Source organism: Canis lupus, chromosome 11, assembly GCF_048164855.1.
Source record: "Canis lupus baileyi chromosome 11, mCanLup2.hap1, whole genome shotgun sequence".
Classification (NCBI taxonomy): domain Eukaryota; kingdom Metazoa; phylum Chordata; class Mammalia; order Carnivora; family Canidae; genus Canis; species Canis lupus.
Genome location: NC_132848.1, coordinates 65339964 through 65367661, shown reverse-complemented (window position 1 = coordinate 65367661; position 27698 = coordinate 65339964). Strand labels below are relative to the sequence as shown.

Here is a 27698-nt window from a genome sequence, read left to right as displayed (position 1 = left end):
TAGTCATAGAGTACAAAAGATGGCCCATTCAAAATAGAAAACTTCACTTAATTAACAAAAAAAATTGAGGTATACTCCTATCTAATGTATATAGCATAATTAAAAACATATTGAAGATATGCGTTTTTTAAATTTTTCAAGATTTTATTTTTAAGCAATCTCTATTTAAACATCGAGCTGGAACTATAATCCCAAAATCAAGAGACATGCTTTACCAACTGAGCCAGCCAGGTGCCCCATGTGCTTATTTTTTTAAACTAAGAAAATGTGTTCCAAAGGAGGCCACCACCTTTATCTTGTCATTACCATTAACCACATCCTCCACAATCAATCTGACTCCCATCTCCCAGTTTTCTAGCTCATTTACTCATTAACAGAATCCCACCAACTATTCAACCTCTTTAGCATATCAAAATCATTATCCTCTTCACTTTTTCATTGACTATCCTATCTTTCATGTCCTTATATTCCTCCTTTTCCATTTCATACTCCATGGTTCATCACTATCATCATTCCGGTGCATTCACATTCCATTTCCTTGCCCTTCTTTCCCTCAGGTATATCTTCCTGACAAAATCCGTCCCTGGTTAAATCCAACTCTGCCTAACCTATGCCTGCACCCAAACAAAGAACATAGCTGAATTAAAATTTGCAAGCTGCTGGTTGCATTCACTTTAAACTTAGGACCACAAAGTTAAGAAAGTCCTCAGCACTACTCATCAATCCTTCTACATTTCCCCAATTCTCATTCTGATAATTTAATACCTACTCTCTTCTCAATCCTTCGACACCTCTTTCTGTCACCTCTCTCTTGGCTGATGACCTCTAATATTATGTCCCTGAGAAAACAGAGGCCAAAAGAAGAGAATGTCCACACCCTCCTGCACCAAATCTACCAATTTACCTCCTTCTCTACTCATGTCATCTGCCTCCCTCCTTATAACAATGAATTGTCCCTGCCTCTACTTGAGTCCAACCTTTCCACTTGTGTACCAGATCCAGTTCCTGTTCTTTCAGTCAAGGACTTTGAATAAGAGAAGTTACCTGCTCTCCCAGCACATCATCAGCTTTTCCTTCTTTACTGACCATTTCCATCAGCATTCCAATATGATGTAATATCTTCCATGTGAAAGATATATCTTGACCCATTGTCCCTCTCCAGCTACTACCTAGTTCCCATGTTTGTAGCAAAATTTTCATGAAAAGTGTCTGCACTGATCATATTCATCTCCTTTCCTCAAACCCAGTCTAATCATGTTTTTATCCCCACCTCTTTACTGAAACCATTTCTCAAAGTCACCAGTTTTCTTTTCACCTTGCCAAATCAACAAGCTCTCAACAGTATCTGACACAGTTAAATACCTCCTTCTTGATACATTCTGCACTCAGTTGCTTGGAGAGCACACTCTTCTAATCTTCCTCCTACTTTACTACAGCTTGTTTTTCAGTCTTCTTTGCTGGCTCTTCCTCTTCTTCCCTACCTCTCTATATGTTGAAGTGAACCAAGGCTTAGTCCTCAGTCTTCATAATCTATATTAACACCACAAAAGATTTCCTATAGTCCCATGGTTATATATTCTATCTATATACTAAGAGACTCCAAACTCTTCTCTCCCCTGACCTTGAGACTCTTAAAATTAACTGCTTAATTAAGATCTCCAGCTGAATGTCCCAAACTTTAAGAAAAGCAAAGCCAATTTTTTATTTCCCCTTTATGCCAAACCTTTTCTTCTCCAGGTGTTCCCCATCCATAGAATTAACATTACATTCACCAGCTTGTTTGGCAATCTCTCACTTTATATCACATCTAATCCATTATTAAGTCATGTCAACTATAATGTCAAAAAATTTATTTCCAGTGACACAGGTATTTACATTTGTCAAAACCTACTGAATTATATACACTTAAAATTGATGCATTTTATTGCATGCAAAAGTTTAAGTTGCACCTCAGTAAAGTGTGGTGGTAGTATATGTGTTACCTGAATATATCTGATCATTTCTCACCACCTCCACTACTACCTCCCTACTGCTACTCAGGCTACTGCCAATAGCCTTCTAACTAGTATTCCTGCTTCCATTTTCACACAAGACAATTCATATTCTACACAGCATCCAAAATAATCTTTTTTAAAATGTAAATCATATTACATCATTTCCTTGCTCAAATTTCTCCAGTTGCTTTCTATACACTTAAAATCCAAAAGCCCTTAGCACAACCTCAAGGCCATGCATTAACTTACCCCTATCTACTTCTCAGGCCACACCTTTTTATCATCTACCTACCCCTTGTTCTAGACACAATGACCTTCCAGACACTCCTAATTAAAAAAAAAAAAAAGCTTGTGTCCAATTGTTTTTTTTAATGTACTTTAAAAGTAGGTTCTTTACTACTACTATGAAAGTTCTTTACTACTACTATGAAAGCGGATGTACCTCTATCTCACTCCATTAAATGGCCAATAGAGAAATGCTTGCTTTAGCCATCCAAAGAAGTGGATTTGATTGAGTACTTATGAATGTAATTTGGCCTTCATAAACTCAAGTTAATATTTAAAGTACATGCAACATTCTAATGTCCAACTGTAAAGCTAAATTGGGATCAGTTAAAGAGAGCCTGGAATATCAGATTAAAGAGTTTATATTTTATCTAACAGGCCAGCATCACAAAGTTAAGAACTAGCAAGAGCTGAGTTTTGTTGTTGTTGTTGTTGTTGTTGTTTTTGCTTTTCAAATCCTGAGATCACAAGGTTTGCAAAGAGGTGTGGAATAATAGAGAAAACGAGGAGTTACTTTAAGGGATACACATACATACACACACACACACACACACACATATCTTGTATTATCTATTTTTAAAATAAATTATAATTAAATTAAATATATGTTTAAAAAAAAGGAATTGTTACATGACATGGAAAGATTAGAAACAAATATGTTTGCCTTTCTGGGAGAAGTTTATAGTACTTTAAATACTTTTTTAATGCCATAACTGAGAATTAGATGAAATATAAAAACCTAAATAAAAATGTTCATATAGGTAGATGATAGAGACTCATATACAAAGTATAATATATACTCATCCATAATGGTTCACATCATATATTAGGTAGCTCCTACCAGAACTGAGTTCTGCAACCTAAATTATAACCACAACTTGCCAACTTTCAAGTAGTTTCCATAAATACCTGAATAACCACTGAGAGCTCATAAAATGGAAGACTTTTCTCTGACTCTAAAAGCCTGCAAATGATAAAGGAACCAACCAGGTAAGAAATAAACTAAGAAAAATGCACAGTCTCTCTCTCAAACTCATCTCCAATGGCCAGTCTCATTACTTGCCAAGAGCTTCATCAAATACGTGATTAATAATTAAATAACTTTGCGACAACAATAAGAGTAGGATATAAATCCCTATTATCTCCAAAGCTGCTAGAGCCTTAATGTGGCAATCAAGGAGTGATGAGGAACAGGACCTCACATTATAGTGCCCTTCTTTCAGATTAATGAAAGTCATTTTTGTTCCTGACCTAAGTTCTAGAACCACTACAACAAGAGAGAATCAGAAAGTTGACTCTATTGAACTAAAGAAACTCACACCCTGTCAGTCAGAGCAAAGGTGAAATACTGTAAGACACAACAGAGAAAAGAACTTTGAGAAAGCAAAAGCCCCAAATCCTCTAATCTACAGAATCCATCCTTTGATCAAAGGTAAAGTACTGTGAGTTTGCTCATGGCCTAGATCTAAAAAAATATCCTTAAACCCTTACCTTCATCCTGTTATCTGTCATGTCCAGGCTCATACCCCATGGCCATGACAACAGAACATGGGAAACATTCTCCTCTCCGTAATCACAGAAAGAACACATTCTCCCTTGAAAACCATATCCTGATTCCCATGACCCTCTTCCATCGACACATTATGCCTGTCCTGAACCTCTTGACAAGAGTTTCATCTTCGTTCCTTGAGTTTTAAATTCATGCAGAAGTCAGTGTATTCTGAATATACTTTATCCTGGAGTCATGAATGGACACTTAGGGAAGTTGAAAGCATTATTTTAAAACACTGCTTCTTAACCTCCAATATGCATACTAAAATGCAGATTCTGACTCAGTAGGTCTAGGGCAGGGTCTAAGAGTCAGCAGTTCTAACAGGAGGTCCAAGGTGTTGCAAATGTTCCTGCTTCTCAGAAAACATTTAAGTAGCAGGGTTCTAAAAGGTAATGGAACCTACATACACAGGTTACCTTCAAAGACACAATCCCAATGGAATGCTATCTGTTCTCTCTTTTTATAGTTTATTCCTTCATCTCTATATCAGATCTATTTTCTTATCCTTTTGATACTTGGAATTTATCTTCCATGTTATTACTATAAAATTGGAAATTCTAGAACATCTAAATGCTTCTAGTGTTAAAGCCATATCCTATCATAAAGATTTAATTTAATAGCTGTACCATAATGGCCATCCCAAAAAATGATCAATTCAACTATAACTGAGTTATATATATATACATATATAATATATAATTTATATATAATATATAATTTATATATAATTGAGTTAAACTTTTTCTTGCTTTCATATTGAAATATATTAACAATAACTTATACACTTCTCAAGGAAAAAAAAATTCAGCAATACTGCAAACTATGGGGAAGAAACTGATTTTGTAACCAAAGAATCCTCTGATATGTTCTATATCCCTTTTAAAAAGAGACTCAACTTTAACCATCTTAAAGTTGATACTTCAGTATACTCTCAGTTAAAAAAAACTTGTAATGAGGATCTTCCTCATTTCCTCGTTTGGTTAGTGTACCCATTCTTCCAAACCAGAAACCTGGGGGTCATCTAGACCTTTCCCTCTCTCTCACCCCCATCTTTCCAGACCCCTGACGAAAATGTTCACCAGGTCCTATCCATCTTGTGTCCTAAGTGTTCCTTCAGTCTATTCTCTCCATTACCTGCGTTCTACCTTAGTCTAAGCCTTTTCTCTCACCTTACCTACTGCAACAGTAGGCAGCCATCACTGCCTCCAGTCACCCTTTTCACTATGATCCTTACTCCACACTATCATCCAAGTGATTTTTCCAAAATGCAAACCTAATGTATCTTCTGCTCAAAACCTTTCACTGTGTTCCTCTCCCCATCACCCACAGGATAAAATCCACATACAGTAGTCCAAGCACATAACTTTCCATGATTGGAATCCTGCCTGCCTCTCTAACATCATATCCCACTGCACTACCCCCATACTGCACCTTAAGCCTCATTATTAACAAATGACACTGCTTGAATTTCCTGCACATCCCATGTTATTTAACTCCCCCATACTTTTTGCATAGGCTGTCTAGAATATCCTTCATTTCTTTCCCCTTAACCTCCCGGCCAACTACTATGAATCTTTCAAAACCCAACTCAGATCCCAGGAAGCCATCCCAAGACCTTACCCTCTACCCTTAAAGAATTGTTTCCTCCACTATCAACTCTGTAAGTGGTAATGGCATTTCTTGGGCATTTACTGTGCCTCACACTGTTCCAAGCATTTTATATGCATTAACTCATTTGATCTTCACAATAACTTTTCCTATGAAATGGTACCATTTTTTTCTTTGGCAGATAAGAAAACTAAATCCCAGAGAAGTAAAAAACCTGTCTGCAAGGATAACCAACTGTTAAATGATGGAGACATATTAAAATCACACATATTTGTACTATTGTACCTATCATAGTGAATTTATTTTCATGACTGTCATTAACCTGGACTGGGAGCTCCTTGAAGGTGGGGATTATGTCACATTCAATTCTAAAGCCACAATGCCTAGTGTAAAGTAGGTAATCAGTGCATGCATCTCTTGAATTGCATGTAAAATAACACTCCTAACAATTAAGTCCAAGAGCAAAGTATTCAGAAACTAGTTTCCCACCATTCAAATATGCTTTAAGAGTTCTAAAATAGAGTAGGTTATTTTTTTCATCTAATAAAAAAGGATGTTAAAAAGAGAGGCAATATAGACAAGAGACAACAGTCCTTATGGACAACGAAATGGACTTATTTTTGCAGTAATACTACTTAAACACTGTGATAAATCAAAACCCAAAGGACTACTTGCTTAACATTAACTCTTTTTTCTCTTACTAAATAAGAATTGTTGCTTCCCATTCAAGACAGTGAAAAGAAAGCCCTAAATTTACTTTGCTCAAGTAGAAAGAAGCAAATCATAGGCCAGAACTACTAATTGCTTCCTTAAGTCTGGCCAAGAAATGTATCCCATTAGGCAATTAAAATAAAATACAGTTGCCTGACTAAGCATATAACAAAAGAATTTCTAAGGCTGTATGGACTGGCATTCCATTATTCAAATAATGAAAAATTATTTGTTTTAAGCCAAGAAAAATGAAAAGTCAAGAACAAAATAAAATAGATCACCACCACCCCGCAAGAATACAGATTTTCTCTAACTCTATCAAAACACGTTACAATCATACTTATGCACATGTTCTCAATTTTCAATAGCACTCCCTGTATCTCCTTCAAATTGTAAAAAAATAAAATAAAAAATAAAAGTTATGCCTAACACTAATGATGAAAGACCTCGAGACTAAATCTACTATACTTAGTAAGCTCTCACAGTGACAGTCCTCCGAGCCATAGTGAAGTGCAATAATTAAAACCCACAGGGATGGTACCAGCAGCAACAGTGCACACCACAATACTTGTTAAGAGTCCTTGGTTCCCTGCCCAGCTTGTACACACTCTCTGCACTACAGAAAGGTGAACCTGCTGTCAGAAGCGGCGGACTTTAGGCCACAGCGAGTTCAGGCCACAGCAAACGCTTGACCCCAGGTATAGCTTACCATTTCTTGGTACACTCAACCATCAACTCCTGGTAGGAGGCCACAAACTGGAACTTGGATGCATGTTTTCCCACACGCTGCAGTCTCTTCCAAACTGAAGCCATGATGATCCGTCAACTGGAGCAGTTCTAGGTCAGCCAGACAGTGGCTTTAACAAAGCAGAGGGCCCAAAGCAGAGGAGCTTTGCATGTATGTCCTGTACTTTAGAAGAAGAAAAAAAAAAAAAAACTCAACTACAACTTGAAATGATGTTGGGGGTCCATAAGTCTTCTCCCTGTTTCACGGGGTAAATCCCATCTCAGATGAATGGCCCAGGCGAGAACAGTATGATACACATGACAGGATGAATGAGAGGAGGTTCCCTCATGGAGACATCACCATTCCACCTCAGGGGGGGCTATATGCTGTGTATTCCGGAGGGCTGAAAAGCAAAACAAAGAGAGAAAAATATGAGAGAGAGGCATGGGGAGTGACTAACCACCCGTGTTAGATAACACTGCAACAGACAACCTCAGCTCTCCCCGCAGGTTCTTTTTTTTTTTTTCTTCAAACAATGAAACAGAACACCAACCTCAAATGCCAGTAACATCAAGGATGCGAGCCATCAGGGGAGAAATTACGGTCCACGCCGAGGACCGTGGAGCAACAACACATCAGGTGATCAGCATCGACCGACCACCGAGAAACGCCAAGTCCGGGGCCCTACCACCTCCCCCCCCCCACCCCCACCCCTCCTCCGAGCATCGCGGAAGGGCGAGTAGAGCGGGAAAGTCTGGGGGATGCTGTTTCACGTCCACCGCCAGTCAGAGGGAGGAGTGGTAACATTTTAAAATAAACTTTGTTTTTCAGCCGATAATGAATAGCCTCCAGTCGCTGGGATGTGCGCTTGGAACGCAGCAAGCAGCGAGGAGGAACGCCGTTGTTCGGCCGGAGGGGGGAACGGATGGGGACGGGGGAGTGGAGGGAAATCTCCCGGCCCCAGGCCACTCGGGCTCGCCACCTTCGCTGCCGACCGGAGGGAAGTGGAAACTCCTGCCTGGGCGCGCAGCACGGGCCGGCGGGGCGAGGGCACGCTGCGGGGGGCGCTGCCTCCCTCCGCCTCCCAGGGGCACGGCCCGCCCGAGCCCGGACCCCCGGGCCGCCGCCGTCCCTGTCACCCGGCCGGTGCCACAGACCCCAGCCCGCTCCCGAGCCCCGGCCGCGCCGCACGCCCGCTCCCGCCCCCCTCCTCACACCTCTAATCCCGCTGTCGGGCTGGGTCTGGCCCGCTTCCCTCCTCAGCGCCGCTCCTCCGTCGCCGCCGCAGCAGCAGCCGCCGCCGCCGCCACCGAGTCCTCCATCCCCGCCGGAGCCACATGGAACAGCCGAGCCAGCCGCGGCGCTCGCGGGAGCCGGGGTCCGCGGCCCCTCAGGCGGACGGCGCGCCTCACGCCCGCCCCCTCCCGGACGGAGTCGCCCCGCCACCGGCCCCCACCCTACAAAACCCTGCCGGAGCCGCCGCTCACAGCCCAGCACCCCCTCCCCCGCCTTCCTCCTCCGCCACCATCATCATTACCTCCCCCGCCGCGCCTCTCACACTAACCCTACCCACGGCGGCTCAACCTCAGTCCGCCCCGCCGCCATTGGCCGGGCCCCGCGCGCGCCCCGCCCACCTCGGGGGCCGGGCCTTTCAGGGCTGGGGGCACCTCATTGGCCGAGCCGGATGCCCGTCAACGGAGGCTCCACCCCCTAGCTCTGGAGCTTTTTTTTTTTTTTTTTTTTTTAAACCCCCCCCCCCCCCCAGCAGGAACGCGGCGCACTGTCTACCCTTCTTTAAAAAAAAAAAAAAAAAATTGGAGCCGGCCCCCAGGGACGATCCCGCCCACCCCTCTGATTGGCTGGCAGAGGGACACGGTAGGCGGGAGCAGTAGGGAGTGTTTATGGTGAACTGGAAGACGGTTGCTCACGGCGCCTGTCCGTCAAGGCGCGCTGGTGCCGGGCGGGGTTTCTGGCTGGGGTCCGGGCAAGCAGAGCCGGGCGGGCTGCGCTGCCGCTGCGGCCGGGGTGGCTGCTGGGGTTTTCTCTCCTGGCCTCTGCTCTCCCCACCCTAGGAGCTGGGTGCGCCTTCCCCTCCGCCACTAGCAACCAGTGTGTTTGCGCACACAGCCCTGGTGCCACCCGATTCCTCCTGTGCCACCAGCTCCTTCCCCTGACACGCTGAAGTCAGGACCCTGCCAACCCACTGACATTCAGTCTGCTGGTCCTCAACGGGGTACGATAAGCTGAGCTGGAAAACTAAATGTTGACGGTGCAATTTCTTCTTGCTCTGATTCTTCAACATTTCTTTGAATCTTGGTTTCTTTTCCTCGCTCTGGTCTTCTTCTCCTTGTAAATGATTCCAGAGTGGCCGGCATAGCAAAAGGGTGGTTATAGGCAAAGCAGGGGATGAAATGACCTAAGGAGAGTGTGAGGGCAGGGGCTCTTAACCTTTTCAAAAGAGCCAAGGAGCCTTTTGAGAATAGGAGGAAAGCTATAAACACTAACCCAAGGAGGGTAATACATCCTATCATGAAACACAGAAATTTGCTTTTAATTTTAGGTAGATCGAAAAAGAGAAAGAAAGAAAAGAAGAAAAGAAAGAAAACAAAACAAAAACAAAAACAAAAAAAAGAAAACAAAAGAAAAGAGAAAGAAAGAAAAGAGAAAGAGAGAGGAAGGAAGGAAGGAAGGAAGGAAGGAAGGAAGGAAGGAAGGAAGGAAGGAAGGAAGGAAGGAAGGAAATAATTTTAGGTAGTTCGCAGACCTATTGGTGTAAGGAAGGCAGAAAATGATTTAGGGGAATAAGCAGAGTAAAGTGGAAAAGAGACTGAGGAGGAATGGTCAGAGAAGTAGGAGCACCTTATAAGCAATCAGCATAGAGTTTGAAAAAAGAGAGGGTAGCTAATGTGAAAAGAAAACAAGCAAGTGAGTTCCTGGAAACAATTAAGGGCCATTGTTAATCCTAGGAAGGATGGAGAGCAGAGAGCATGGACAAAGCTTGAAAGATATCAGGGTCTAGGGAAGGATTCTTTGAAGGACAGGGCAGGAGGGCAATGGTGAGAATTGATCCCATCTATAGACACAAGGAGAGCAAGAGAGAAAGGAGAGACAGATTGAAGAATCAGGAGAGATGGGGAGACAGACTGAAGGCTGGAATCCAGTATCTAATTCTATTTCCACTTCCAATAAAGGAAGAGATTCTAATAATACCACAAGAACACAATGTGCATTTAACAGGAAAGGACATAGATATTGTTTATTTTGCTACAGTCTTAATTTTAAAATATTAAGATAACCATAATATTTATATTGATTCTTATTCTCCATGCATCTTAGAGTTCTCAAGTGTCCTTCCTGAGTGGTTTACTAAGTCACTACAACCTACAGCCATTATGATCTCATATAGTGATATATTCTGCATCATTAACAGACTTTAAGCGTATGGTTTTTTTTAATGATTAATTTATAGAAATGGTCATATACTATTTTAATCTAAGTTGCCCTTCAGGAACAACCCACGTGATAATCAGGAGAGTTTTGCATCCTAATTATTACTGTTCTTCAGAACTTTTCAAACTTTCTTATGTGATCAACCTGGTTTCATTTAATACTCTTTCTCATCCTCAAAAAAAAGAAAGAAAGGAAAAGAGAGAGGGGCTTTATTGTAAAGAAATTATCTTAAAAGCAATCAGTTTTGGGGTGCCTGCATACCTCAGTCAGTTACATCCAACTCTTGGTTTTGGCTCAGTTTATAATCTCAGGGTTTTGAAATCCAGCCCTACATCTGGCTCTGCGCTCAGTGGGAAGTCTGCTTGAGATTTTCTCTCTCTGTCCCTCTGCCTCTAGTCCTCCCCCAACACCAACCCCCTGAATGCACTCTCTCTAAATAAATGTTAAAAAAAAACAAACCAACAGTTTTAAATATATGTCTTTCTTTTGGGAAAGAAGAAGAAAAAGAACAAGGAGAAGACAGAGTATATAGGAGCCCCGGAAAATCTTTCTCAAGAGACTGACAAAGGGTTGGGTTGTTTTTTTTTTTTTAAGATTTTATTTACTCATGAGAGAGAAGCAGAGGGATAGGGAGAAGCAGGCAGGGAGCCTGATGTGGGACTCCATCCCAGGACGTTGGAATCACAACCTGAACCAAAGGCCACCCAGGTGCTCAGGCAAAAAGTTTCTTATAAGACAGCTTTTCCTGGATGTAAACTCTTCTTTTTTAATTCTAGCCAGGTAGATAAGAAGAGACCAAGGTTCAAAATGAAGTAATTAATGGGGCACCTGGGTGGCTCAGTCGGTTAAACGTCTGACTCTTGATTTTGGTTCAGGTCATGATTTCAAGAACCTTGGATCAAGCTGCATGTCAGGCTCTCCACCCAGTGGGGAGTCTGCTTGTCTCCCTCTCCTCACTCTGTCTCTCTCTCCCTCTTTCAAATAAATAAATAAATCTTAAAAAAAAATAAAAGAAATAATTAAGACTAGACCTTGACATTATTCTGCCGCTAAGCTCAAGTTCATAGGCTGGCTCCTTGAGTCTCCACCAGTTACTTTTTCTCTCATAACTTTTTTTTTAATAACTTGTCTGCTAACTAAATTTATTGAAGAATCTTCCATATCCACTATCTTATGATTTTTTCATCTGCTTAGCTGAAAATTGTTGAAAACAACTGAGTATTGATCATATAAATGCTATGAATAGTACATAAAAGATACGATCTCTATTCTGAAAAGAGTTTTCAGAAACAGCTACTCAACATGCGTGCAAGAAAAGAACACAAATTACATAACCTCTCTGAGTCTCAGCTTCTTATTCTGTCAAACAAATATCCATGCCTGCCTTTCTGGGATGTTGAGAAGATGAAAGATATGTAGGTAAAGTACTTGATACATAGTAAAGTTAATAAATGTTTATTAATAATACACACCATTGTGTTTGTTTCATAAACAGTCAAGAGGAAAACAGCCAGACCTGCAAGAATACTTGGGCAATACTTAGTTGCTACTAAAAATAGCTACCTCAGGACTAAAGAAAAAGTGCATTGAACATTATTCCTCTTCCCCTGACTCAGTGATTACCAAGAATGGAAAACCAATATGGTTATGTGGACTCAAAATTTTATAATAATTACTAGTATTCATTTACCTTCAATCCTCATGACCACTTTTCACACTATATATTAGCTGAGATCTTTAGGCCCCCTTCTTTCTACCTACCAGTGTATACATCCTTCTGACTCTCTCCCCTTCCACAGGGGAACTGCACTTCAAACTCTTTCTATCCCCTGTTTATTCAGGTCTTGATTTATCATTTCCTTCCATCTCAGGCTTACTCTGCATGTAATAGACCTGTGGATGTATGTTACTTTGATGGTGCTGTTCATTTGACCCAGTTGTTGAGTACAAAATTGTATAGGTGTCTTACTTAAGAGAAGATTCAACATTTAAAATAATTTCAAAAAAAATAAAGTTTTGCTTTTAAATATCATCAAGCTCACAGTGAAGATAGACTATGAAGAAGTGGAAAATGCCTTCCCAAAACTTTCAATCTTCTTTGCCATGACAATTTTGAAATTATAGAAATTATTCTCCACACAGCAGCTTTGCTAGTCATTGTTTCAGAAACCTTCAAAATGGAGATTCTAGTCTATGAAATGCAACCAAAGGCTTGAATTATTATCATTCCTGGTGATAAAAATTTTTATATTTAGGTTTTACAGTTTTTGCAGTAAAAATTGTCAGGGTATTATTGCAGGATTTAACTACTAATAGAACTTATCTGTGCCTTAGTCATAGTAATGAGATTTACTCCCAATAATAGCACTGCAGGCTTTTGCATTGTTTTCCAGTTACCATAGCAGTTAGACTATATACAACATTACTGCAATTTTTAACTGCTAATGAAATTATTTCTTTTTAAAAAAGATTTATTTATTTATTTGAGAAAGAGAAACAGCATGAGGGGAGGGGCAGAGGGAACGGGAAAATCTCAAGCAGGCCCTACGCCAAGCATGGAGACCAATAAGGGGCTTGATATCATGACCCTGAGATCATGACCTGAGCCAAAATCAAGAGTCAGATGCTTAACCTACTGAGCCACCAGGCCAACCCAAAATTATTTCTTTTAAGCCCATAGTAAACAAATTTACTCCTAGCAATCCTACAGCAATTCATATGTCCTAAAAAAAAAAAAAAAAAAAAAAAAAAAAAAAAACTCACTATGGGAGGTTAATACTTTAAAAATACTAACTGATGCTTTCCGTAGTATTTATTTGTTCAGGTACCTCTTTTTATCCTATGGCCTTTCTCTTCCTAGACTCCACCCTAATACACTCTCAGTGTCAAACCTATCCTCATGTAGGCTGGTCTTTGCTCATTGTTTCAGCAAAGGAATATAACAAAATGCAGAGAAATGGGCAATTTCCCCCTCATTTTTGAGTTTCAAAATCCCAGCCCTTTAGGGAGTAATGAAATGGATCCTTTAAGAGACCCACACTGTTCAGTATGATAACCTCTAGCCGCAGGTGACTATTGAACACTTAAAATATGGCTAGTTCAAATTGAGATGTGCTGTAAGTAAAAAATACACACCAAAATAAGTAAATAAATAAAATAAAATACACACCAATTTCAAAGACTTAGCATATAAAATCAGAATGGAATATATATTATTAATAATTTTTATATTGATTATGTGTTGAACTTATAATATTTTTTTATATATTGAGTTAAATATAAGACACAGCAAATGAATTCCACCTGTTACTTTGCTTTTTTAATGTGACTGCAGGAAAAATTTAAATTATACATGTGGCTCACATTATATCCCTATTGGACAGTGCTGCTATAGACAATAGTAGAACTTCCTCTTATAAAGATGAGAAATGGATTTCCTCAGCTGGAAGTGGAAGAAGAGTTGGGAGGAAAGTATTGAGAAACTAGATGTTGGTGGGTCCCTGGGAATAAGACTTACTGCACTATTCTCTATTCTGGCATAAGCCATGGAGAGGGGCAACTGAAATAGCAGGATCTATCTATGGGATCTGAGAGCAGGGAGAGATAACTTAACTTTTTTGTTTTGTTTTGTTTTTGTTTTTGTTTTGCTTGATAGGGCTAGAGGGAGAAGGCAAGACCCTAAAGAAAAGAAAAGCTGAACTGTATGTATAATTCAGCCAAGACTTTAAAGTACAGTTCAGTAGAACTTTCTGTGATGAACAAAATGTTCTATACCTGACTGTCCAATATAGTAGCCTCTAGCCACTTGGGGCTATTGAGCCCTTGACATGTGGCTAGTGTAACTGAGAAACTGGAGTGTGAATATTTAATCTTCATTAATTTAAATTTAAATAGCTACATGTGGCTAATAGCTACCATAACTGCCAATGAAGCCTTACATAGTACCATGAAGGTTCTGGAAACCTAATATGATGATTTCCAGACCCCAAGAAGGGTACAGAGGAAATGGAAACCACCAGGCCTAAAGAGGCCTTGCTGATAGACCCAGATTGACCAAGCAGCAATCTATGGGGACTCCTGCAATTGAGAAAGGATGCAGACAGAAACCTCGGGGGAGCCACCATGGTAGAGGAGGAGCAAGGATCAAGTGCTCCATCCTCTTCCTCTGACACTCCGATACTGTGTAAACCCCCACAGTTTAGATGCAGTTCCTGCCAAATTGACTACAATTAAGTGTCTGCCACCCCTTGTGATGTCAGAGCTTGGAATAGAAATTGAGTTGAGTTACAGAAAAATGAAATCATGCTTCTTGCAAACCTGAATTTTTTTTATTGGGATTTGTAACTGCTAAAACCTCAAGTAATAATTCTAACAAAGTACTTAGAACTTAATATTTATTCTTTTAAAAAATAGACTTTTTTTTTCTATCTCAGGACCCAAGATCTTTTGTTGACATGAAAGCATAGAAAAGCTGCATCAGAAAACTATCTTTTAGGTTACGTTGGGGGTGGGGTGCAGTTGGTTAAGTGCCAGACTCTTGGTTTCGGCTCAGGTTGTGATCTCAGGGTAGTGAGATCAAGCCCCATTGTGGGCTCCACACTCAGTGTGGAGCCTGCTTGACTCTCTCTCCCTCTTCCTCTGTCTCTCTCCCCAAGATCCCTCTCTTCTTCTCTCTCTGGTGCTTGCTTTCTCTCAAATAATAAAAAAGAAAAGAAAACTATTTTTCAGCTATAAGAGAGTGTCCTTTCAAGAAATTGTTTCTATGCTAGCTTCCCATGAATAAATCTTTGCAGTTAGCCATAATGAACCTTTGCACATTGAATCTGAGATGACACTAATTCCAGGATCTAATTTATATGCTAAAAAAACAATTTTGTCCAGTTCCTTAGCATAATCCAGTTAGGAAAGGCTAACCTGGGCCTAGTTGGTAGAGACAGAGGAGCATCCTTAACTGCCATGAAATTCAGATAGAGACAGAAACAAGTCTATAGAAAGCATCCTCTGGTGATTCAGTAGGCCAGTCTCCTATTGTTAATCTGGAGCAAGAAATCCTCAAGAATTATTACAGGCATTGAAGATATTCAAAATGTAGCAATAACACCACAGAGACATTAACCATTTGAATGGATGATAGCCATAAACCATTGGCCCCACTATCCTATTGTGGATCAGCTAAATACAAGTCCTGACCCTAGAGTACACTTGCTGGTCTGCACCATCCTCTCTTCTGACCTTTCAAATTACTTGAGGGATGGTGATGTGCCAGTGCACAAAGACTGTGTATATCAAGGTAAGTGTAATTATGAGATCTTTACACATCACAAATAAATGGACCATTACCAGAAGTATTGCAGCAAAGGTTTGAGTTGGAATTAAGAACTCTTTCTGAGAAAGTTTTTGCTAAATTCAATTAATTTATCTCCTATAAAGTCAGTACGTATTCTTGACCAAGGTCTAGTGGTCATTTCCCATAAAATGTTGAGTCTTTGATGAATCATAAAAAGTAAACTGACCTCTGCTGCTTCTATGTTTTCAAAAACTGGAATAAATGCCAGGTAACCAGATAAAGCATCCAACCAGTGTTTTCCTCTGAATAATTCCTGGATGACTATATTTAGTGTGAACAAGATAATAAAATTAACATCTTCTGAAATAATAAGGTTAGACAGGAGAGGCAAAGAAAAGCAGTAGGAATTCACAATCTGGGAGGGCACTGAGTACCCGCCATGTAGTATTAAATCAGAGCATTTCCATCTCAAACAGTGGGAGAAAAAAAAAAAAAAAAAAAAAACAGCAGCCAGCTGAAATCAAGCAGAACCCTACTTACCAGGGCACTAAGAATGGACCAAAGGAAAGCAGCCTTCTTGCAGAAGCTTGTCCCAGGTGAGGTGAGATGGAAAATGAATGTGGTTTTCAGAGGGTAGAACTCATGCACAGTTTTGGAAATCTGTTAAACAAGCCAAGATGAAGAAGAATCCCAGGGCAAGGGCGAAAACATGGGAGCCAGAGAGAGCTGCAATATCATTCCAGATCCCTCTTTTTACAGCAAATCACCAAATTAGTGACTGGGCTTTATAGAGAGTAGAACATAGCCTGCTAGCAAAGCGGATTTTGTGAGATCTGCTGGATATTTCTTCATATTTTGTAGCAACTTTTGGATGCTATTTTTAAGTATTTCCAATAATGAATCACTTATATTTTCCTCCAAAGAAAGTCAACTGTCGTGCAAGAGTTAAATTTTTGTGCCATAGTTGAGTCTTCTCTAGAAATCCTGACATCTTAAACATTAAAAAACCATGAAATTTTATCCCTGAAGTAGCCTGTTTTAGATATTGAACATAGTGCTAAGGTATACTTGGTGAGAAATAATTATCTGGCATTATCAGTGTCCCATTTCTCATTTCTAAAACTTCTATGTGATCAGTTTTCCTCTGATAACAAGTATTTTATACTTTAGTGGAGGAAATGAGAATGTTACACATTTTTCTTCACATAAGCTTAAAAAAAAAGTATATTTAAAGGTCACAACTTGATCATCTTTAGAATATTCACTCTGTCCTCAAACAATCAAAGCAGAAACAGGAAGCCTATGGGTGACTGCTGAACTTCTTTCATTCTTGTAATGACATACTTACTAGCTACTCGAAGTGACCTTATACATGCCTCTTCTCCAGCTTTACACCACAGTTTACAAAATAATTACCAAAATCCTGCAGTTGGTCATCAGTAACAAATAACTTGTTGAGTACTTCTTCATAAATGCCGTGCTGAACAGTGGATGGCCGAAGTAAGTGCTCTTCAACACTGTGTGCTATGGATGCTTGCAATGCCCAGGAATGTTATCCAATCAAATAATTTTGCCAATAATTCATTCTACTTTGTCTTATTAACATCTTATTAACTTTCAGCTGATTTTGCAAGCTTTAAGGCAACAGTATAACTTGTCCCTAGTTTTGCTACAGGAAATACAAGTTTGAATAATAGTTTTACAATTCTGATTTTCTTTGATGATAGTAGTAAAAAATTTATACATTTATTAACATGTATCTTGTGAACAACTACCACACTCAAAGCATTGTGCTAAGTATTGGGATAAAATCGCTGCCCTCACATAGCTCACATTCTGTACCAATTAGAAACCATGATTTTAATATTTGCTTTAGAAAATCTCAGTTGATGAGAAGCCACCGTGTTTTGATTAACAATGACTAGGGAGTCACTAAATCCTAGGGAGTAACATTAATAGATTGCCCATTCATTAAAATTCAATTTTCAAATACTTACTGTTATACTACCAACTTACACTTTTATTTCCTTGTGCAAAGTCACATATAGATTTGTCACAGCTCACACAGATTTATAATTTATATTTTCACTGGAGTCTTATTTACAACTTATTTCTTTGAATTATAGTATTTACATTATTTTTTTATCACTATTTTTATGCTTCATTGAACCATTTGAGAATATTGGTCCACTTTTAAAAATTATAGACATAGGGCAACACTATTTTAATTACAAAAATGTAAAAACTAACATATGCCAAAATCGAAATTATATCATTTGAGATTACCTGTCCTCTATTAAATGTGAACAAAACAACCTGATCAATGCATTCCTTGGAGCTCAACATGCAGAATTTAAGAATGTTTATTAAGAATAACCATTAGGGATTAGGGGCCTGGGTAGTGCAGTTGTTGGTTGTCTGACTCTTTGGTTTCTGCTGGCATCGTGATCTTGGGGTCATGGTCATCGATGAGCCCTTTATCCAGCTCTGCGCTCAGTGTGGAGTCAGCTTGGGACTCTCTCAGCCTCTTCCTCCTCTATCTCTCTCTCTCCTTCTCTCTCAAATACGTAAATCTTAAAAAAAAAAAAAAAAAAAAAAAAAAAAAAAAAAAGAATGTAACAGGATTTATTTTTTAAAAAAAAAGAATGTGACAGGATTTTAAGAAACACACACCTTTCCTACTTGATTTTCCTTTTGACTAGGTAAAATAATTTTCAGAAAATAAAATTTAAAAAGCTTGTTTTCACTGCCCTGTACTCAGAAATATTTTACCTCTCTTCCTAGATATCTTAGAGGTAAAATAATTAAAAATTAGCTTTTATCTTGTATGTGTTCTATGATTTTAACAAATGTAAAAATACATAAGAGAATAAAGACTCAAAGAGAATACACAACTATGTTAAGGTGTAAAGATTATGAGTGATATCATTTCTTTTTAAAATTCTCCTTTAATGAGGACACCTGGATGGCTCAGTTGATTAAGCATCCAACTCTTGATTTCAGCTCAGGTCATGATCTCAGGGTTGTGAGATCGAGCCCCACATCCAGCTCTGCACTCAGCACAGAAATCAGCTTGAGATTCTCTCTCTCCCTATCTCTCTGCCTTTTTAGCTCAGTCTCTCATGCTCTCTCTCTAAATAAATAAATAAAATCTTTTAAAAATTCTCCCTTAATGTTTTTATTGTTTTTTTTTACAAAAATGACTAAAATGGTATAACTGTAGTCTTAGATTAAAGATATTATATGTTCTTTAAAATGTTCTATTCTATAAAATGTTCTCTCACTATCTAAAAGCTTTTCATCTATAATTTCTGTTTACAAATCATATTTAAAGGATAAAAGTGAAAACCGTCCCTGGAATAAATCCATCCCTAGTACATCTAATGTGTTCTGATTCTGGATCCATTTTGCCCATGGACACACTTCAGTTTGGGGAGTGAATGAAGACTCTTCTTTCAGAAAATATTCTATTCCTAGGAATGTCTTCTGAGTGTATTGTATATCACTAAAATAAGCGTAAGTTTTCATCAGTACTTTTTATGTGCTTGAATTGCTTTACTCAGATTTAGAACCATGAATATCATGGTCCTGCTAGGTATTTTACCCATTATCCTCTACTTGAGGGCTCATGTTGGACTCTCTTCTTATTTTCATATTCTATATGGAGGATTCTGTTCTCTGCTTCTGTGTCAAGTCAGATAGCTCAAATATGCAAGTATTTGCCAAGTGCCTACTATATGGAAGAAAATGTTAACTTAAAAAAATACATCAAAAAGGCATAAAAATGTAAAAATAATTGATATTTTAAAAATAGATAAATCACAGCTGAAGACCTCAAGAAATTTTAACTTATTTCAGAGGAAAAATGTACACGGAATAAAAATGTAAGCTATAGCAAATTCAATAACTTATAAAATAAGAAATAGTCTAAAACAGAATTAAAAGAGGTATTAGAAATCCAATATTGTCCTGTAGTCTGAAGAGACTCAAGCCAGTTATAGTGAAGCACACAGAACACAGAATAGGGCTGACACAGAGAACTGGTTAGTGTTGCAGCTCCATCACTTACTAGCTATACCATCCTAGGAACTCACATAATTTGGATGGAAGGAGGAAGTGTAGATACACATATGTACATATAGACACAACTCCATGTCAAGCCAAGCAGACACAACTCTGGGACAACTGGTAGAAGTAGGATGATTAGGAAAGGGAAGCAATTGCCTCTTAGATGGATAGCTATAAGGATGACTATTCTATTTTACTTCCAAAGACCTCCATTAGAACAAGTCTACCTGAGAAGGAAGCCAAAACTGAGAAAGCCAAGAAATGAAACCAAGAAAAAGTCGCTTCATTTGTGTCATCTGTAAAACAGAAATGGGAAAATGATACTTTGCTACCTAGAGGTTAAAGGCTAAAAGAGAGATACTCTTAAGAACTGTTCAGTCCTATTTCTGTGATGTTAAAGATTCCTGCCTTTAATAAATGGATTCATCTGTGCAAAATCTGAGTCATTTAGAATTTCTCAAGTTGTCTTCATTATGATAATCTAGTTTTTGCTAGCTTAAAAGTGTTGTTTTTTTCCCCCAGTTGGGCTATTATTGTTTTTGTTTTCCCTATGGTGTGCCTTTTATTCCTGTGACTTCTTCACTGCACTGGAAGCCTGTATCTCCCACTCACCCTCACCCATTTTTCCCATATCCCATTCCACCTCCGCCACCCTGCTCTAGCAACCATCAGTTTGTTCTCTGTATTTATAGGTCTAATTATGCTTTTTGTTTGTTTATTCATTTGGCTTTTTAAAGATTTTAATATGAGTTAAATTATACAGTATTTATTTATTTTTCTCAGTCTGACTTATTTCACTTAGCATTGTACTCTCTAGGTCCATCCATGTTGTTGCAGATGGCATGATCCCATCCTTCTTTGTGTGGATTATATCTTTCTATGACTGCGTTTTATACCTATATCTATACCTGTATCTATAAATATATATATATGTATATATATATGTATATATATATATATATATATATCACATCTTCCTTATCTAAGGTTGCTTCCATATCTTGGCTATTGCAAACAATGCTGCAATGAACATAGGAGTGCATTCTCTTTTTGAATTAGTGTTTTCATTTTCTTTGGGTAAATACCCAGTTACTGGAATTATTTGATTATAGGGTTTTTCTATTTTTAAGGAAACTCCAAACTATTTTCCACAGTGGCTATCCCAGTTTGCATTTAGTTAGAGCAACTTTTGATTGAATTTGTCAAACTTTAATTTTCTGATTGACCCAAAACTGAAAATTTATAGTCCTAATTCCCATGAAGGCAGAATGGTGACTGTTAGGAACATGGAAGATATTTTTCTTAAATGTACCAATTCCTAATTCAATTGTTTATACCCAGCTCTAGAAAGGAGAGTAATCATCAGTCAATTTGGGTCATTTTGTAAATTATCTATGATAAATTACAAACAAAAGAAGCACTGATACAACAGATTAGTCTTTCTAGAGTATATTGTTTATAACTTCAATAGCAATCCAGCCCAAAGAGTTCAATCTGTTCCACTATGAGTCACTGAGGTTTTTGAACCTTCTTTGCAGAGATACCCAGGATTCACAATGATTTTGTTATTGTACTATGAAAATTAAGAGTACAAAAACACCATATGCAAAAATCAACACAAAAAAGTTTATCAACTTAAATGTTAGCCACTAAAACTATGAAATTCTTAGCAGAAAACAGGAGTAAATCTTTGTGAACTTGGGCTTGGCAATGGTTTTTTAAATAACAAAAGCATGAACAACAAAGAAAAATGGTGCTTTCTCAAAATTAAAAACTTTTGTACTTCAGGCACACCATTTAGAAAGTTAAAAATTGCCAACAGATGGGAGAAAATATCTGCAAATCATATATCTGATAAGGAGCTTGTGTAACTCAACAATAGAAAAATAATCCAATTTAAAAATTGGCAACAGATTTAAATAGACATTTCTTCAAAGAAGATATATAAATGATTAATAAGCATATGAAAAGATGCTCAACATCATCTGCCATCAGGCAAATGGAAATGAAAACCATAATGAGAAACTACTTCATGCCTACTTAGATGACTTAAAATCAAGGACAATATCAAGGGTTGGTAAGGGTGCAGCAAAATGGAAGCCCTCATGCATTGCTGGTGGGATCATAAAAAGCAACAGCCCCTTTGGAAAAAAGTTGGTCCTTAAAATGTTAAGCATAGAGTTATATAACTCAGCAATTCTACTCTGAGATACATAAAGATAGAAATGAAAACATACAGCTACACAAAAATGTGTATATGAGTGTTCATAATGGCCTTATTCATAAGAGACATAAAGTGGAAACAACCCAAATTCCATTAGATGATGGAAGCATAAACAAGATATGGCCATCTATACGATGGGATGCTATTCAGCCATAAAGAGGAATGAAGTACTGATAGATGGTACAACATGGTGAACCTTTAAAGGATGCTAAATGAAAGAGGTCAGTCATAAAAGACCACATATAATCCCATTTTTTAAAAAAAAGATTTTATTTATTTATTTGACACAGACAGCACAAGCAGGGGTAGTGGCAGGGAGAAGGAGAGGGAGAAGCAGACTCCCCACCAAGCAGGGAGCCAGATATGGGGCTTGATCCTAGGACTCTGGGATCATGACCTGAGCTAAAGGCAGACATTTAACCAAGCTGCCCAGGCACCCCTATAATTCCATTTATATTAAATGATGATAACGGCAAAATCAAAGATATAGAAAGTAGGTTAGTGATTGCCAGGGACTTGGGGAAGAGGGAAATGGGAGATTGCTAATGGATATGGGGTTTCTTTTGGGAGTGATGACAATGCTTTAAAATTACATAGCAGTGATGGGTGCACAACTCTATGAATATACTAAAAAGCACAGAATTGTAAACTTTATTTTTTTTAAGATTTTATTTTTAAGTAATACACCCAATGTGGGGCTTATAATTCACAACTCTGAAATCAAGAGTCTTGCTCTACTGACTGAGCCAGCCAGGTGCCCCATGAATCGTACATTTTAAAAAGTCACATGAGCCTGGGTGGCACAGTTGGTTAAGAATTCAACTCTTGGTTTCAGCTCAGGTCATGCTCTTGGGGTCCTGGGATCAAGCCCTGAGTCAGGCTCTGCACTAGGCACAGAGACTGCTTGAGATTCTCTCTCCCTCTACCCCTCCCGCTCATGCTCTCTCTCAAATAAATAAATAAATCTTTTTAAAAATTCATTTAAAAAGATAAAAAGTCACATAATGGGTAACATTTATGGTGGTGTCATTTACATCTCATAAGGCAGATAGTAAGAAAGATAAAATATAGAAACAGACCACCGACCAAAGGCATTTACCAATTATATTATTCTACAGCCACATTTAACCAAATGTCACAAGACAACTGAATACACTGGAGGGCCTGGCAAAGTTAGTATTCTAACACAGAAATTTAAAATGTGAAAATGTCCTACACTTGGATTTAGGAAGTGTATGTTCTAGGTTTTCCTGGACCCCAACCAAAATTACTTACTGAATATCCATTTCCTTTTTCTTCTCTAGAAAGTTCTAAATCTAGAACTCAGATTTAACTGAGCCATTTCCACTCAGCTGAAGACCTGCCAGCCTCTTTTGCAGCTACAAAAGAGGCTTTTGCCTGAATTTGGCTAAGTCTTGTTATAACTTCTCAGAAGTCTCATTAAAGGGAGAGAATATAGCTTTCCTGGTCCCTCCAGTCTATGGCTGAGATATAGGTGGGTTGGCTAGAGTTCTAGCAGCTATCTTGGGTGATGAGGATGAAGGAAGGATATCAAGTAGCCAGCTGGAAGGAATCTAGGTCCCTCACAAATGTTTAGGACAAGTACAATTAACTCTAAATTGCTTACCATCAGACTTCTTTTATATGAAACAGAAATAATCACATAAGCCATAGTTATTTTTCTGTCACATGTAAAGGTACATAATCCTAACTGACACACTGGGTTTATGAAGGGTAAAGAGGAAAACCAACCTTTAGATTGGTTTGGAAAAGGAGAATTTATTCCTTTAAAAAAAAGTTAGGGACACCTAGGTGGCTCAGTCAGTTAAGCATCCAACTTACAATTTTGGCTCAGGTCATGATCTCATGGGTCATAAGATTGAGCCCTTCATCCGGCTCTGTGCTCAGCAGGGAGTCAGCTTGAGATTCCCTCCCTCTGCTCCTCCCTCTCCCCTGTCTCTAATATAAATAAATCTATCTTTTTTTAAAAAAAAGTTAAAGCCCTCTTTCTGGATGGAGCAACTTTCTAAATTAATCTGAGGACATCCAAGGACTCTTGATTTGATCTTCCAAAAGTTTGTTGACAATAGCCAAAAAACCTAGAACTGTACAAATCTGTCGTCATCACTGCACCTGCCTCTTCTCCCTGGCGTTTTCATTTCAGCCGAGGTCAGCCAGAAAATTCCAAACACTGTGAGGTTCAAATTTGATTAGTTCATAGGGAGAAAGTAGGATCTTTTCTTTGGAAAGGTTTTCAGTGGTATTCGAATTTCTTTTTCAGTCTACTCCAGTTTCTTAACCTTGACTACATATATATGATTAACTAAACACTTGATTGAGAGGCATAAGAACAGCCCCTAGTGGGTAATAAAAGTTTTAAAATCATACATTCTTGGCTACTAGATCCTTCCATGGCTGGTAACTAGTCTGGATTTGTTCACAGTCTTATGCAATAATTGTTTTGAATTGTTCAATTCAAAAGTCATGCTTATATTGCCAATTAATCTATGACAAAGGTGGCAAGAATTTACAAATGGGAGGGGACATCTGGGTGGCTCAGTCAGTTAAGCGGCTGCCTTCAGCTCAGGTCATGATCCCAGAGTCCTGGGGATTAAGCCTGCTTCTCCCTCTCCCTCTGCCTAACACTCTGCCTACTTGTGCTCACTCTCTGTCTCTGTGTCTCACTGTCAAATAAATTAATTTAAAAAAAACAATTTACAAAGAGAAAAAGACAATCTCTTCAACAAACGCTGTTGGGCAAACCAGACAACTACATGCAAAAGAATAAAACTGAACCACTTTCTTTTACCACACACAAAATAAACTCAAAATGGATCAAAGACCTAAATGTGAGACATGAAACCATAAAACTCCTAGAAGAAAACAAAGGTAGTAATTTCTTTGACATCAGCCATAGAAACATTTTTCTAGAAATGTCTCCTCTGGCAAGGGAAACAAAAGTATAACTACTGGGACTACATTAAAACAGAAGCTTTTGCACGGTGGGTGAAGGAAACCATCAACAAAACAAAAAGGACAACTTATTGCATGAGAGAAGATATTGCAAATGATATATCCTTTAAGGGGTAAATATACAAAATATATAAAGAGCTCATACAATCTAACACCAAAAAACCCCAAATAATCCAATTACAATCATGGGCAGAGGACCTGAATAGATATTTTTCCAAAGAAGACATGCAAATAGCCAATAGACACATGAAAAGATTCTCATTAATCATCAGGAAAATGCAAAGCAAAACCACAGTGAGATTATTGCATTACCGTATGACCCAATAATTCCAGTAACTGGGTATTTACCCTAAGAAAATGAAAATACTAACTCAAAAAGATAAATGAAAAAAAAAAGAGAAAGATACAAGCACTCCAATGTTTATTGCAGCATTTTTTACAATAGCCAAGATATGGAAGCAACCTAAGAGTCATTGGTAGATGAATGGATAAGGAAGATACAGACATAGATATAGATATATTTATAGATAAATATTACACAGTCATAAAAAATGGGATCATGCCATCTGCGATAACATGCATGAACCTAGAGAATATAATGCTAAGTAAAATTAAAATCAGACTGAGAAAGACAAACACCATGATTTCACTCATGTATAGAATTTAATAAATGAACAAAGCAAAAAAGAGACAAATAAGAGAACAGACTATTTTATGTTATTTATTTATGAGAGACACACAGGGAGAGGCAGAGACACAGGTAGAAGGAGAAGCAGGCTCCTAGGGAGCCTGATGCAGGACTCGATCCCAGGACCTGAGATCACAACCCGAGCCAAAGGCAGATGCTCAGCCACTGAGACACCCAGGTACCCCAACATTTATAATTTTTAAAAATTACTTCAACGTTAGAAGAAATTTTATTTTAGGGAGATATATCAAAATAGATTCTAAACTAACCAATTTTTGTTTTTTTTTTCTATCACACTTGACATTTACTGTGTTAAGGTTATATTTACAGATATTTATTTCCACAGCTCACTGATAAGGCATTGAGACTTCTGTCTTTATTATTATTAGGTAATCTCTATGCTCAACATGGGGCTTGAACTCACAACCCCAAGATCAAGAGCTGCATGCTCTGCTGACTGAGTCATCCAGGCACTCTGACACATCTTTTAACCAATGAGACTGACTTGAGTTTTATTGCATTTAAGGGTTCTTTTCAATAAAAATGACTACAGACCTTGAAAGTTCTTTTAAAATTTTTTTTAAATTTTATTTATTTATTTTAGAGAGATGGGGAGGGGCAGAGGAAGAGGGAGAAAGAATCTCAACCAGATTTCCTGCCCTCGCCCAGCACAGAGCCCTGCTGCTGGATTTCATGACCCTGATATCATGATCTGAACCGAAAGCAAGAGTCAGATGTTTAACCAACTGGGCCACTCGGGCACCCCAAGTTTGTTTTAAATTCTTAAATATTTGTGTGGAGGCACCTGGGTGGCTCAGTTGGTTAAGTGTCTGCTTTCAGCTCAGGTCATGATCTCAGAGTCCTGGGATCGAGCCCCGCTGGGGCTCCCTGCTTGGTAGTGAGTCTGCTTCTTCTTCCTCTGCCCTATCCACCCTCCCACCACCACCACTCGTGCTCACATTCTCTTTCTCTCTCTCAGATAAATAAAATATTTAAAAATATATATTTGTGCTGGATTAGTAACTATTAAAAAAAAAGGCTTCAAATGATTCATGGATATAATTCCGGGACTCCTGAGTATGGATGGATAAAATGGAATACATACCGCCTTACTTAGGGTGGCATGAAAACAGCCTTCTCAATACTCATACCAGCGCCCTCTGTGAATCAAAGCCAGAATAGTCATCTGAAACTTGAATCCACTCCTGTATCACCCTCCTACAAAAAAGGAAAACTAATGCACAATTTCCAGGTTGTTGAGAAGATGAAAAAAATATCCTATCTTGGTCTATTTCAAAAGTGGCTGCTTATACTTTCTGTTTGATCAAGGCTGGGTGGGAGGAAAGGCAAGGTGATGAAGAAAATAAAATAATGTGTCTGACATATGAAAAGTACTCAGTAAATGCTGATTTCTTTCGTCTTTTTGAGGGAAGTAGATAGTGTATAACTTGTTGATTAAATTAATGAAGTATAAGGGAGGAGATAGTCTTGATCACTCGTGCTATCTAAAATATCCAGCTCCTGGGATCCCTGGGTGGCTCAGTGGTTTGGCACCTGCCTTTGGCCCAGGGTGTGATCCTGGAGTCCCGGGATCGAGTCCCGTGTTGGGCTCCCAGCATGGAGCATGCTTCTCCCTCCTCCTGTGTCTCTGCCTCTCTTTCTCTATGTCTATCATAAATAAATGAATAAATCTTTTAAAAAATAAAATAAAATATCCAGCTTCTACATCCAATAATTTACTTTCTTTAATAACTATCTCTCAAGCCAAAAATCATAGCCTGAAAGAGATCATTATTCTTTTTTTTTTTTTTAATCTGCTTCTAGTTATAACACTTCTCTACTTTTGTGAGGATCAAGTTCCAATGAAAAGGAAAGCTGAAGAGTTTTTTCCAGAGTCTACCTTTAGTAGACTTGAAAGTTCTTATCTTCCTCTTTCAAAAGTAGGCACATCTAATAATCTGTATACTTACTTACTCTGGTTAAAAAAAAAAAAAAGTCACCTACGGTTCATTCATTTGAAAATTTCAGCAATAACTACTTTGGACTGGATCACTTTTGCTATCTTTCTTTGAATTTTCTCCACCTCAGACTTTATAAGGACACACTCACACTTGCCTCTTACTCTTTCCTT

The 27698-nt window shown here is 38.5% G+C and overlaps 1 protein-coding gene across 16 annotated transcripts in view; it reads right to left on the bottom strand.

Moving 5' to 3' along the window:
- Positions 1-27698, bottom strand: part of EHBP1 (EH domain binding protein 1) — a 345688-nt gene that overhangs the window by 306249 nt on the left and 11741 nt on the right. For 11 of the 16 annotated variants that reach the window (XM_072768534.1, XM_072768544.1, XM_072768539.1 and 8 more), the window contains exon 2: positions 6860-7280. In XM_072768534.1, the coding sequence (XP_072624635.1) occupies positions 6860-6963 (104 nt within the window). In that variant the 5' untranslated portion in view covers positions 6964-7280. Of the gene's footprint in view, positions 1-6859; positions 7281-8094; positions 8284-8414; positions 8508-27698 lie in introns of those variants that run through there. The other 5 variants (XM_072768541.1, XM_072768549.1, XM_072768537.1 and 2 more) reach the window with 4 other exon arrangements.